We start from the raw sequence: 14,869 nt of genomic DNA, 5'->3' as shown, positions 1-14,869 counted from the left end.
CAAATGAAGACAATAATACATAATGTTGCTTTAAGGATTAAATGGATTAACCAAGGTCAAATGCTCATTGTAGGCATTGAGTAAATGGTTGCTGAGGCATTGATAGAAAAACTAGTTCCCTCAAATGAAACTTTTAGAAAGAGCCTTGTCTTAGGATTAGGTTAAGTTTTTTTGGTGACAGGAAACCCAAAAAATCTATAGCTAAAGTTAGATAGAGCTTTACTTCTCTACCACATGAAAGAAATCTGGGAGTAGGCAGTACTAACCAATATTGCAGTTCCATGTTAACTGGGGACCCCGGCTGATGTTACTGTGGTGTTCTAATGGTGTTTTCTTTCCTTTTTTCTTTTATGCTTATTAATTGAAATTCTTCTGTAAAAAAGTGTTGATCCCTTCTTCCTCATTTATTTATTTAATCTTTTAAACATGCCCCCATCTTTTTTTTTCTTTTTATTTGAATAGCACTTCCATACTTTATGGCACCATGAGAGGCTTCCAGGCTCATCTTGTATTTTCCATGCCCTAAGACTGGAATCAAACACTTCTCCAAGGAGCCCTCCTTTTCTCGTAGAATGGTGTTTATAAACCAGGATCTGAGTGTTAAGTATGCTCATTGCTACTGGAATTTCACTGCTTCTGGGACTTGTAAGCAGACTTGACTAGGAGAGACAGACAGGCAGATGACAGGCAAGCATGTGTCTATCTAACTATGTATGCGAATTCCTGCATATACACAAATCTATATTTATTTCTGTTTCTCTGTGCATGCATACATACTTATGCTAGTATATGTATACATACTTAATCACTAGTATATGCTGAAACCTCCCCCTCCAAGGCAGCACAACAGTGTTCTTCCTGTAATTCCCCTTTTGGTTATTTGTAACTTCTTTCTCTGATAATGAGAAATCTGGCCCTCATTCATTCTCTCTCTCTCTCCATCCACCCATCTTTATTTGTTCAATTCTGGTACACATGTAATTTTAGAATTACTAATATGTACCTCTGTTGGAAATAGATTTACAAACCAGGGTACAGTGTTTACATACTGTTCTTTTGTGTTTAAACTTATAGTTAAAACACTGTTTTCCAAAGTTATTTATAAGATACGTATACTACTTTTTTTTCACAATAGCTGTAGCATCTTGCATTTCCAACAGCAGTAAATGAGAGTTCTAGCTGCTTTGCATTTATATCACACTTGGTATTGCAGATTTTTTAATTTCAGCCATTTTAATGTGTGCAGTGGTATCTCATTGGGGTTTTCATCTGCCTTCCGCTAATGACTATTGATGTTGACCATCTTTTCTTATGCTTTTTTTGCCATATGTATATTTGCTTTGGTGAAGTGTCCAGTTAGCTCATTTGCCCATTAAAAATTTTTGATTTTTAAAATTCAGTTTGTTTTGTATTTTTGAGTTATGAGAGGTATTGATATATTCTAGACACATGTCCTTTAAAAGACATATGATTTATAAACATTTTCTTTCAGTCTGTGGCTCTTGTTTCCACTTCCTTAAAGTGTTTTTCATAGAGCAAAAGTTTTTAATTTTGATAACATCTAATTTATCATTTCTTACGTACTTTTTTTTTATTCCTATCTAAAAATTCCTTGCTAAATAATACAAATTATGCACATTTTCTCCCATCTTTTTTCTGGAAGTTTTATAGCTTTATATTTTACATTCAGTCTATGATTAATTTTTTGTTAATTTGTCATGAGGTGTGAAGTATGTGTAGTTTTTGTTTATCTGTTTGTTTTAGTTTTGTTTTTGCTACATGGATATCCAGTTGCTTCAGAATCATTTGTTGAAAAGACTGTCCTTTTTCCATTGAATTGCCATTGCACCTATGTCAAAACATATCTTAGCTATAGTCTCTTGTAGAAGTTGCATTTATGATGATTCTACATAGAGATGTTTTATTATTATTTTCTGTTTTATATAGTGTTTCATTATGATTTATTTCCCTTTTATTTCTCCTTTATATTATAATTAGGACATTATTGATTCTCTTTAACTCATATGTAAAAGCAGATTTAACTTTATTTAATATTACTAAAAGGGGCTTTACAAAAAATATTTTTTATGGAGAGTATTGAGTAAAACAAGTTTAGATAACCAACAAGATAATCCTTGATAGGCTATTTTAAGGACTTTGGATTTTATTTTAAGTATGAAGGAAAGCCTTTGTAGAGCTGCAAACAGAGAATTGAAATCATCTGTTGTATTTTTAAAAAATATTATTCTAGCTGTTTCATGAAGAATAAGTTATATGCTGGGTGTGGTGGCTCACGCCTATAATCCCAGCACTTTGGGAGGCCGAAGTGGGCAGATTACTTGAGGTCAAGAGTTTGAGACCAGCCTGGCCAACATGGTGAAACCCTGTCTGTACTAAAAATACCAAAATTAGCCAGGTGTGGTGGTGTGTTCCTATAGTCCCAGCTATTTGGGAGGTTGAGGTAGGAGAATCGCTTAAACCTGGGAAGCGGAGGTTGCAGTGAACTGAGATCGCACCACTGCGCTCCAGCCTGGGTGACTAGTGAGACTCAGTCTCAAAAAAAAAAAAAAGAATAAATTATGGAAGCAGAAAGGATAGGAGCAGAGGAGCATAAGGAAGAAATTTAATAAGCCAAGTGACAGATGATTGTGGTTTGTAGCAGTGGATCAGGGTGGAAGGGATCAGTATCAGGTTGTACACATATTTCTGATGTAGACACAATAGTACATTTGCTGTTGGATTAGCTGTGAGGAGTAAAAGCACAGGCAAAGTTGAAACCAAAATTTTTTCATCTGAGCACCTAAAAAAATGTAATTTTCATTTATATAAGGATAGGAAATTATGCTAGAGGAATGCAGTGTTGGGCATTTAATTTTGAGATGTCCATTTGACATCCAGCTGGAGATATCGGGCGGGCAGCCATGTTGGGCATTTAAGTCTGGAGTTCAAGAGAGAGATGCAGGTAGGAGACAGAGATTTGAGAAATTTTAGTACTTAAAAAAATGATAAATTATTTTCTGTTTTTCTTTGTTTTCTCTTTCTGAAATTCTTATTAACCAGATTTTGAACATCTTAGATTGAGTTTCTTAATCTTTGCTTTCATATTTCTAGCTTCTCAATTTTTTTGGTTCAATTTTTTGAGGGGTTTTCTTGACTTTTTCTTCCTTTTATTTATTTTGTTATAATAAGTCCAATTTTTAAATTTTTTTGCTTTTAATTTCTCTTCTAATATTCAGCTCTGGTTTTATCAATTTAGGATTTTGTATATTTTTCTAAAGTTACTTAATTGGTATCTTTGAAGTTTTTCCCTGTTACCTAAGTTATTTTTTCTTTTGGATTTCTGTGAGTGAATGAGTACATTTGTGTTCGAAGAGCTTTCTTTATATGTCTAGTGATCCTTAATTGCCATGATTCCAAGAAAAGCACTAAAAATCTTCAAGAAGCTGTTACAGGCTGAATTATATTCACATGTTGAATTCCTAATCCCCAGAACCTCACAATGTGACAGTATTTGGAGATAGGGTTTTAAAGAGGTAGTTGGGTTAAATAGAAATCCTTAGGATGGCTCTAATCCTATACGACAGGTGTCCTTATAAGAAGAATAGATTAGGACACCCATGCAGAGGAAAGACCATGTGAAGACACAGGGAGAAGACAGTCATCTATAAGCCAAGGAGAGAGGACTCAGAAGAAATCAACTATCCTGACACCTTGACCTTAGACTTCCAGCCTCTAAAACTGTGAGAAAATACATTTCTGTTGTTTAAGGCTTAAGCTTTAAGCCACTCAATCTGTGGAACATTGTTATAGCAGCCCTAGCAAACTAACACAGAAGACTTCAGGTTTGAGGCTGTCTTCACTTTTTGGTGCTTTTCTAGAGAACTGGCTGTCTGATTGGTGGATACTCCTTTCCCTAACAAACATTCAGTCTATAGTGGTCATTAACTATCTCTAAAAATGAATCCTTCATCTTCCTCCCTGGAGGTAGACACCTAGCTATGTAAAGGTTTGAATCCATTCAGCACACATTTTTTCAATTGACTATTCCATCATTCTCTTTGCAATCTTGTACCTCAGTCCTGCCTTCTGCTGTGGTTGGTGATTCTGAGTACAATCTTGCCCTTTCACTTACACTGGAGAATTAATGATTTGCAGTGATGGGGAGTGGAGGCATTTGGCTGCTGGCAGCTCTGCATGGGGGTGGGGGAAGGTGGTATATAAATGCACATCAATTTTTTTTTTTTTTTTTTTGAGACGGAGTCTCTCTCTGTCACCCAGGCTGGAGTGCAGTGGCGTGATCTCGGCTCACTGCAACGTCCGCCTCCCGGGTTCAAGCGATTCTCCTTCCTCAGCTTCCTAAGTAGCTGGGATTACAGGTGCACCCCAACATGCCCAGCTAATTTTTTTTTTTTATATATTTTTAGTAGAGATGAGGTTTCACCATGTTGGCCAGGCTGGTCTCAAACTCCTCACCTTGTGATCCACCCACCTCAGGCTCTCAAAGTGGTGGGATTACAGGATTGAACCACTGTGCCTGGCAGGAATGCATATCTAGAATGCCAAGTCATTCATATGCCTTTTTACTTTAAGTTTTACCTTGTGACATGTGTCATGGTAGTTGCTCCTGAGTTCTCTAGGGCAAATAAGTCCACATCTCGTTGGTATCTCCTGGGTATGTATTTTAGATTGAAGCTCATTTCCCTATCATGTCAGTCATTACTCAATTCTCTGCTTTACATTTTTTTTTTTTTTTTTTTTTGAGACGGAGTTTCACCCTTGTTGCCCAGGCTGGGAGTGCAATGGCACGATCTTGGCTCACTGCAACCTCCACCTCCCAGGTTCAAGTGATTCTCCTGCCTCAGCCTCCCTAGTAGCTGGGATTACAGGCATGTGGCACCATGCCCAGCTAGTTTTTTTTGTATTTTTAGTAGAGACGGGGTTTCTCCGTGTTGGTCAGGCTGGTCTCGAACTCCCGACCTCAGGTGATCCACCTGCCTTGGCCTCCCAAAGTGCTGGGATTACAGGCATGAGCCACTGTGCCCGGCCTCTGCTTTACATTTCCTAAAAATGTAATCACGCCTCTCCTTTTCTTGCTGGGTTATATTGTTTTTACTCCTTTATTGCTATTTTATTGGAGTGATAAGTCTGAGAGGAGATTAAGGAATGTATCCAATTTGTTATTTTTATCTATCTGGGCAACTTTCATAAAAGGAGGAAGATAAAATGATCGTAACAGTATATATTTTTTAATCAAATTAGAGTTGGTAGATAAAATAAAATTCTGAAGACTATTTTTTTTTTAAAGTTGCTTAAATTAAGTCAGCAAATTGGGTTAGCTGTACTTAGTCTCTTTCCATTTTAGTTTTCTCTCCTGTGAAATAATGGGTTCCCCAATCCAGGTGGTTATTAGAACCAACTTGGATGCTTTTTTATAATCCGGATCCATAGACAACAGGCCCAGAGATTCAGTTTCCACATATCTGGAGTAGAAAGCATGAGGCCAAATCACCCCTTAGGGCTCTGGGCACTTAAATATTCTGTGAGTTTGATAATTTCATTTCTATTCCTTGATTTCCTTTTTAACTGGGAACTCTTTTAGGAATGACAACTTTTCTAAATAGTTGGATAATAGTAGACTCATTTAGAGCCTTAAACTTAACTTCAATATTGCATAAATCACAAATTAACAAATGGAATCATGCAATTGATTATTAGCTGGGAGGGCCAAGATGGAGAAGATGTTGTATAATTTGAGAAAAAATATTTAAAAATACTTTTATATTTGGAAAATTAAACACCCCTTTTCTTATAACAACTTCAAAATAAAATGCAAAAATTTTTCATATCTGACATGGTATGTCAGAAATAGAATTTATTTTCTGCATACACAAAGCTCTGGGTGGCAGTGAAGGGAATAGTGTCATGAGATTTTCAATTTATCCAAAGGGGTCATGGGTTTAAAAAGGTTGGAAAGCACTGCAGTAGTGAGATGGATTGGTTTCTGAAGAAAAGTGAGAAAATAAAACCATTAAGTCCAACTGTCACTCTTCCAACTGAATATTGAAACCACTTGGGAAAAAAACTTGAGTGAGGTTTACAGTCATAAGCAACTTTGGTATTTTTGAGGTTTGCCTGTGAATTGCCATTTAACTGTACCACATACTTCCTAGATATGTGATTAGTTGCCATATTTTAAAACTTTCAAAACTGTTATGTTGCTTGCTATACTGGGCTAACTTATTAAAAGGTTTCTGTTCATTTGGATTAGAGGATCCGTGTGTTTTGGTATGGTTTATGGACAGAGGATTCACAGACTGGGATTTCTGTTCTACTTACACAATAATGTGGTGTATGAACTGGAACAGGTCACTTACTATGTTATCTTTAAGTCTTTGTATATCATACATTGCATGCAAGGGTGATTTGGCTCAAAATTTGTCACCCATGGACTGCCAGGCTCATTTGACTGACTGATTCAGCCAGCTAGGTAAGTGTCTTCTTTCTCCTTACCTCTTTATATTGTTGACAAATAAGGACACGTAATCTAAAATGATGTTGTTACTTAGCATAGCAATGGTAGTAACAGTAGTAGTCTTTCTCCAGAAGAGTAAGAGGTGGAATTGATTAAAGAGACTAGAATATTAATATTAAAAGCAATGGCTCTAGTGACAAGAAAGCTGATTTTGAGTCCTGGTTCTCCCAGCCCCATGGACTTGGTTATGACAGTTTAAGATTTCTAAGCCTTAGTTTATTTGTTTGTAAAATTGAGATTATAATAGCTATCTGATAGAATTCTTTTCAGAACTAGAGAAAACAATGTTTTCAAGGACTGAGCGCCATGGTTGGTATTTTGCCTGAAGATAATTGCAACACTGCACATTTTTAAGTAAAAGGATGATATGATTAGATTAATGTTTTAGAAAGTGTGCAGGATGAGTTGGAGGCACATAAAACTGGAGGGCAAGAGATTTGAAGCAGGTGAAAAGCTTATAATAATACAGCTGAAAAATTATACAATCTAAAATAAAGCAGAAGAAGAGGAAATGGAAAGGATGAGACCTACTTGAGTGATAAGAAAATAAGTGTCTTGAAAGTAAGGCCCGTGTCTTATTCATCTTTGTGTACCTAGCACATCACACAATGCTTGCCATGGAGTAGGTCCTGGGAAAATATTTCTTATTTGATCATGGAATTGACTCAGTTTGATTGAATATCACCAAAAAGATAATACGATGAGAAAATTTAAGACTCATACTTTTTTCTCATGTTTTCTGTTACTCCTAACTTTATCCCTCCTTTTCTCTACCTCCAATTTGGGAAGCTAGGTATTTTGCCTTCATTTCTTTGGGTAAAGGTTGCCATGGGAGAAAGTAAACTTTAAGATATGGTGAAGTTTGTAACGTCCATTTTTCGAAAGAGCCTATGGCTATTTAGAAGAAAACATGATGAATCAGAGTAGATATTTCCTTCACAGAAATGAACAAGATTCCCTATCCTGAAGGATGGAGATATTCTCAGAGGACGTGATGAGCCCTGGTGGCTTTCTGAGGTTGTAGGGGTTGGCTGAGAGTTGAGGAAACTGGATCCATTTGGAGATAGGCAATCCCAGGAGACCTATGCTTCTGTCTCCGGGTAGTGCCTGGGGGTGGGGGTAGGGAGCAGGCAAGCTCCAAAGTCCCCATCACCTAGCTGGATGAGGAAGCCTAACTGTGTGTGTGATGTGAACCTCATTGAGTTCCTTGTGTTGTGGCATGGCATTGCAGCAGCAGATGGTCATAGGGCCTGAAAACACAGCAGAATTCTCCACATTTCAGAGCAGGGTCCCAGAGTAAGAATTTTTCCTGTCACAGGTGTGACTCAAAAGAGAATCGGGGTCTTAAAGAAGTCTTTTTTTTTCTTTCTTTCTTTTTTTTTTTTTTTTTTTTTTAATTTTGAGACGGAGTCTCCTCACTCTGTCACCCAGGCTGGAGTGCAGTGGCATGATCTCGGCTCACTGTAACCTCCACCTCCTGGGTTCAAGCGATTCTCCTGCCTCAGCCTCCTGAGTAGCTGGGATTACAGGCACGCGCCACCATGCCTGGCTAATTTTGTATTTTTAGTAGAGATAGGGTTTCACCATGTTGACCAGGCTGGTCTCGAACTCCTGACCTCAAGTGATCCACTGGCTTTGGCCTCCCAAAGTGTTGGGATTATAGGTGTGCACCACTATGCCCTGCTAATTTTGTATTTTTAGTAGAGATGGGGTTTTACCATGTTGGCCAGGCAGGTCTCAAACTCCTGACCTCAGGTGATCCACTCACCTCAGCCTCCCAGAGTGCTGGGATTACCGGTGTGAGCCACTGCACCTGGCTTTTAAAGAAGTCTTTATAATGGGAACAACAGAGTGGAGTAGAAGGGTGCAATACTACCAATAAACACAGAGTGAAGGTTTGAAGGGAACCAGGGCGTCTGTGTGGATGACAGTGTAGATACCCACTGACAGTCACGTATTGTCTCCCATTTCATCCCTAAAACCTTGACATTATAAGTTCTGTGAACCTATGGCTCCAGAATTTTGATGCAACTCTGAGGGAAGCTAAATTTAAATTGACTCATATTAAGTCTCTGCCACTCACTAGCTTGGAAACTCACAATATAAATTGAATTCAGTAATAGAAAATACAAAGAAATTAAAATTTCTCATATTGTAAACTGAGGTTCAAACTCCCTATACAAACAAGCTTTTTTGGACATATTAATAAAAGTGGAGTAGGTGTTGATTGTAAATTGCTACATGAACACATTCTATCTTGTACAAAGCAGAACATACATGAACACCGTTTAAACGTGGCAATCAAATTTGCAAAAGAGTACTAGCAAACTGGAGCCTGATGAGCATGGAAAGAGAATAACAATCATGCAGCATGAGAAACGGTAAAAAGATCTGTGATCCTTAGGTGAGATGCTAGCAGTTGTTTAGTGGTATTCCAAGAGAATATTGAAGGGCAAACGTGGAATGATTGCTAACCTTTATATGGCACTTACTATTTTCCAGACACTGTCCCAATCATTGACATGAGTTAACACTTTTCACAATAACTCAGAGCATAGATACCTATTATTATCACTATTTACCAGGTGAAGAAATGAAGGTGTAGAGAAATTAAATAATTCACCTAAGCTCATACACCTGATGAGTAGTAGAGCCAGGATTCAAACTCACTTTTGTTTCAGAGTTCTGAATTAGTGAATCTCAGAACATGCCAGGTTCTGAATTAGTGTAACAAAGACTTCTTTACAGTTAGAGCTGTTCAGAAAGGGAATGCTGGCTCCAGAAGCAGTGACTTATTTCACTGGGAATGAGTGGGCAGGTGTCATGGATGGTACAGAGAGATTTGAGATTTCTGCTGGAGGTGGACATTAGGTGGAATGACTGTGAGTTCTCTGATTTTGAACTTCCAGGAGGTTATTTTTTGTGATGTTTCATTTGTTAGTTAAAATTTTTAAAAATTTGGTTTAAAGTAGTTTCTCCCCTTTAGGTGGCATGTGAGATGTACTCAAGAAAAATACTGAGTAAAACTCTACCTTAGGTTATATAGCACTGATTCTCTGTACAAGATTGTTAATTAGAAGTATCCCACTTAAAACATGGCAGACTTAGTAAGGAAAAATATTTTATTTATGTAGCTACAGATCTAACTGGGATGATTTACTGAAATTATTTTCATTCTTCTTTTATATTCTGGTGTGCCTATGGGGTGTGCGTGTGTGTGCGTGTGTGTGTGTGTGTCTTTATCTCTTGGTGATTCTGTTGGCTGAATTTCTTGGGGTTAGTTTTCTCTGCATGGTTTGGCATTTGTGTTTGAGAGCTCATTTTGGGTGGTCTTCCACCCATCCTCCTTTCTCCAATCTGTGCTCACTCCTGTCTGTCTGAAATACCTGAGATTATCACGGTGGATTCAGCCTTCTATTCCACTATGATATTGGGAATATCACGTTTGGTGGCCCGTAGAGACCTATGCCTTAGGAAAGTCAAGAATTTACAGTACTTTTAGAATGCATTGAGGAAGTGGATATGTATCAGATGAGCCTAGATTGCAGCTTGTTTTACATATCCACTGACTTTTTCAAGTGTGCAATAATATAAAAATCAAGAGAAGATTGTACTTTGGTTTAGGCTGAACTTTATCAAAAGTGGTTTACCATTGTGGAATATCACATTACTGACAATTGTTGAACTTAGGTTTTTGAGTGGTCAACACCACAGACAACCCACTGGTCTGAATTTGTAGCTATTTTGTTCATGGTGTTCAATATCTAAAAACTTCACTATACCTTTTAGTGTGACTGTACCAAGCATTTACATATTGAAATTATAAATTTCTCTCATTCTGTTTCTCCTTTATATTAAAGTCAGAACATTATATTGATTTTTAAAAATCTGTGTGTGGGGGGGTTAAATTGTTATAAATTTCATTCAGAATAGAACACAAGGCATTAGAAAATATTTATTGTAAAATGGAGGTTTGGAGATTTATAGAGCTTTCATTTTGTTTTGAGTTTCTCTTACCTCCAAAACCTCAAAATGAAACCAGGCCAAAACCTCCCAATTTTAAAACCAGGGACTTCCTTGAATCTTGACTCAGGTTTACTAAAAGAATATATGACACTTCACAAAAAGTGGTGGGAGGAAGGGTTTCTGTGGAGGGCAGTGTGATGCAACTATCACATTCAGGAAAACCCATTATGATCATAAAATTTTACTTCCTCACAATATTTTTGGAAACTTTCTATTTACATAGACATGCTCTAAAGAGCAAATTAAATAAGATACGAATGCTGTGATAAGACTACTGTATTGATATGCATTTCCACTAGAGTACGTATAAATTTTATCCTTCCCTAATTTTTTAATCTAGATTATTCAAACCAGAAGACAAATCTAGCTTTAAGATAGTAGGGATGAGAAAAACAAGAAAAGATGACTTTCTAAAACACAACCTTATTTTGGGCCTAGGGAGCATCCCTTCATTGGGTGTTTTTTTATTTGTTTGTTTGTTTTTCACCTTTATTTCCCTTTGTGGAATATCTTTTCTCTCTTTATCTCTATACTCTCAAATCTGATATTATATTTCTGAAAAAACAAATGTGCAAAAATATTTTATGAAAAAAGAGAACCAAACCATAAAGAGTAAAGATTCATTCTCTCGGATAATAAAATGTGTTATAAAGCTATAGTGAATAAAATAGTGTCGGTGGTAAACAAATAGACACGACCAAAATGGGGACTTTAGAAAGATTGATGTGTTTAAAGATTTAATTTTTATTACAGTAAGGTCGGAAATAACCAGATGTCGTGAAAAAATTAAGAAAGCAACGGAGGAGCTGAATGAAGAGAAAATCAAGCTGGAATCTAAGGAGGCTATAAAGAAACAAATGATAGAGGAGGAAGACAAATTTATTAAGGAAATTACAGACTTTAATAATGAGTATGAAATAACAAAGAAAAGAGAGCTTTTGATGAAAGAAAATGTCAAGATTGAAATATCTGACTTAGAAAACCAAGCAAACATTTTGAAATGTGAAATGAAGTCAATGGAACATGATAGCAGCCAGTTAAATGAACTTCAAAAACAAAAGAGTGAATTGATACAAGAATTATTTACTCTCCAAAGAAAACTTAAAGTTTTTGAAGATGAAGAGAATAAATCCATTTGTACTACCAAATATCTAGAGGCAGAAAAAATAAAAATCAATGAAAAGCCTCAAAATGATGCAGAATGCTTAAGACTTAAAAAAGAATTAGAACTTTATAAGGAAGATGACATGGAAAGTGTTTATGAAGCGCTCCAAACAGAAATAGAATTTTTGGAGTTGACATTGGCACAGAAAGATCTTCAGGAAAGCAAATAACTTACAGAGAATTGATCAGGCATCTGAGATTTGATCAGAACATCTGAGAATCAAATCTTTGTGATGGATATATGAATGGTACCCATTACAACAGATCCTTGTGGGAAATATGGGGTTTAAAATATTCAAATTTCTAATATCTAGAAATGGTGTGTTAGCCCTTTAAGATAATTTTTGTCTTGTTACTCAAACTTTAAGAGTTCTTCTGTGGTTTGATTTTGTTTCTAAAGGAAGGAAAAGCAGAAGTAGATACCGTGCTCCCAGGCTTCTTATATGCCCTTGAACCTCAAGCTGTCCTATTCTTTCTAATCTACATGATATGGTTTGGATCAGTGTCCACGCCCAAATGTCATGTTGAATTGTGATCCCCACTGTTGGAGGTGGGTCCTGATAGGTGATTGGATCATGGGGGTGGGTTTCTCATGAATAGCTTAGCATCATTCTTCTTGGTACTGTCCTTGAGTTCTCCTGAGAGCTAGTTGTTTACTAGTGTATAGCACTTCTCCACTTTGCTCCTGCTGCCACTGTATGAGATGTCTCACTCCCCCTTTGCCTTCAGTCATGATTGGAAACTTCTGATGCCTCCCTAGAAGCAGAAGTCACTATGCTTCCTGTACAGCCTGCAGAACCATGGAACAATTAAACTTGTGTTCTTTATAAATTAAAAAAAAAAAACAAAACAAAACAAATAGACACATATAAAACATTCCAGAAACAGATTCCAGTATATGAAAAATTATTATGATAAAAATTATATCAGAAATGACTAGAGAAAAATTATTAAATAAAGTGTGATTACACAATAGACAAAATTTTGGGGGAAATTCAATTCTTAATATGTATTATGGATCAACATAAATTTAACACAATTAAAACATTTTTAAATATTAAAATAGCAGAAAATATAGATAATTAGTGCCATAATCTCAAAGATGGAAACAACCCTATAAGGAAAAATCAAATGCAAAACTTATGGAGAAAATCATAAACCATAGGTTGATAAAATTAACTACTTTAAATTTTGTTTTTAATAATAGTAACAGTAATGCCCGTGTTGATTATTGCTTACATTATGCTAGGGCAGTGGTCTCCAGACATTCAGAATGTGTGTCTCCAACAAAGGAACATGGCTGCTGCTTATGGATATCCAGGATGTGTCCTATACAAGGACAAGATAATTAAGATAATGTCATTCATATTGTAGACAGGTTTAGTATTTTGAACCTTTTAAAATATTTTATTGTAATTTTTTAATTTTCAAAGATAGGCTATTTGTGTGTTCATTAGGACAATTTTCTGACCAATCAAGTAAAGTGTCATTCATAGCAGAGTAGATAGATATTTTGCTTTAACTTATGAAGAAAGGAACAAATTCAACAAACAAAAGATTTTATTGATGTAACAATAAACAATGTTTCTAATATTAGAAGTTATTTTTCATTCACGTACTCCGGAGAAAATACCTTAAAATAAAAAAAGAAAAAATCCTTACTGGTAATATTTAACTAAATTTTGTGTTTCATTTATTAGTTCATAGCATTTGGCATTTATTTTACTAAAAAGATGCTGTGGCATTTCCAATTTAAGTTTAAGAATACTTTCATAGTATTATGATGTAAATTATGCTATAATAAGTAACATTCCTTTACGATTACCACAAAATAATCTAATTATAGCAATTATTTATTGGTAGCTGTGAAAGTTTTCTCACAAAATGTTAATTGCTGTTAAAGTTTGATGGTTCATTATATAAATATAATTTAAATATATTACACATTCCAAGATAAATGTACTACACAATCACATTATTTCTGCCCAAATATTTGAAAGATAAGAAAACAATATATCATGATCAGGAATACTTAAAATGAAAAGTCACTAGTGAGAAAAAATTATTTTAATCATTGAATGCTAGGAGTGAAAAGGAAAGGATATAACTAGTCTCCACAGAATTTAGTATGTACAAACAATTCATAGAGGGGACAATGGGTCAATTTATTCTCTACTTCCATGTCAATAAGAATGGATGAATTCCTTAAAAAACACTGAGAGATGAATGGATAAACAAAATGTGGTACACACATGCAATGACATGTTATTCAGCATTAAAAACAAAGGAAATCCTTTCATTTGCAACAATATGGATAAACCTTGAAAATATGCTGAGTGAAATAAGCCAGTCACAAGAAGACATATACATATACTGTATTATTCCTCTTATATCTAAAGTAGTTCAATTCATAGAAAAAGAAAGTAGGATGGTGGTTGTTAGGGGTAGGAGAAGGGGAAACCAGGAGTTGCCATTTAATGGGTATAGAGTTTCAGTTTTGCAAGATGAAAAAGTTCCGGAGATCTGGTTTACAACAGATCCTTTTTGAAATGATTCAAGTCATTGTTCATTTAGCCCAGAAAAATCAGGGGTCCTTAACCCGCTGCACTCTCAAAGTGCAAGTACTTCTTATCTTGAGCTTCTTTTTCTTTCTTCTTTTGCCACTGATAGCTGCTCATCCCTTGCTCTTCAGAGTTTTCCCAGGGGTGAATCAAATACTGCTACGTGTGTTTACCAAATTTCAGAGGACCTTAGCCAAGCTATCCCAGTAGGCACTATTAACATTTGCCACTTGATAATCTTTTGTTGTGGGAGGCTGTCCTGTGTGTTGTAGATATTAAGCAGTATCCCTGGTCTCTACCTCCAAGATGCTAGTAGCATCAACTCCCAGCTGTGACAACAAAAAATGTCTGCAAATGTTGTCAAATGTCCTTGGTGAGGCAAAATTGTCCAGGTCCATTGACCTAAAGGCATTTTTTTTTTTACAAATATCCCTACTTCCTAATGACTTATTTACCTTTTCTTTTTTAGGATGAAGGTGGCAGTGGAATAACGCTGGCAAAAGAGCACCCCAAATGCAATTTCTGTATAAATGGTTTAGTTCCTTGCTTTAGAGTGGCACTTGGCATCCTGTAAAACCTCATCCTG

At 36.0% G+C, this 14,869-nt stretch overlaps 1 protein-coding gene across 1 annotated transcript; it reads left to right on the top strand.

Moving 5' to 3' along the window:
* Positions 1–572: 572 nt before the first annotated feature.
* On the top strand, positions 573–12,512 carry LOC100434246 (coiled-coil domain-containing protein 172-like). The gene is made up of 2 exons (XM_054551158.2): positions 573–645; positions 11,312–12,512. Exons 1-2 carry the CDS (start codon positions 573–575, stop codon positions 11,890–11,892), a joined length of 654 nt encoding a protein of 217 aa, XP_054407133.1. The 3' UTR covers positions 11,893–12,512.
* Positions 12,513–14,869: the final 2,357 nt, after the last annotated feature.

This window comes from Pongo abelii, chromosome 2 (genome assembly GCF_028885655.2).
Source record: "Pongo abelii isolate AG06213 chromosome 2, NHGRI_mPonAbe1-v2.0_pri, whole genome shotgun sequence".
NCBI classification, from domain to species: Eukaryota; Metazoa; Chordata; class Mammalia; order Primates; family Hominidae; genus Pongo; species Pongo abelii.
This window is presented reverse-complemented; position numbering and strand designations above follow the sequence as displayed.

Coding starts and splice junctions, on each gene's coding strand:
- LOC100434246 (XM_054551158.2), top strand. CDS start 573: ATGGTGTTTATAAACCAGGATCTGAGTGTTAAGTATGCTCATTGCTAC. Junction 646..11,311: donor TTTCACTGCTTCTGGGACTT/GTAAGCAGACTT, acceptor TTTTTATTACAG/TAAGGTCGGAAATAACCAGA.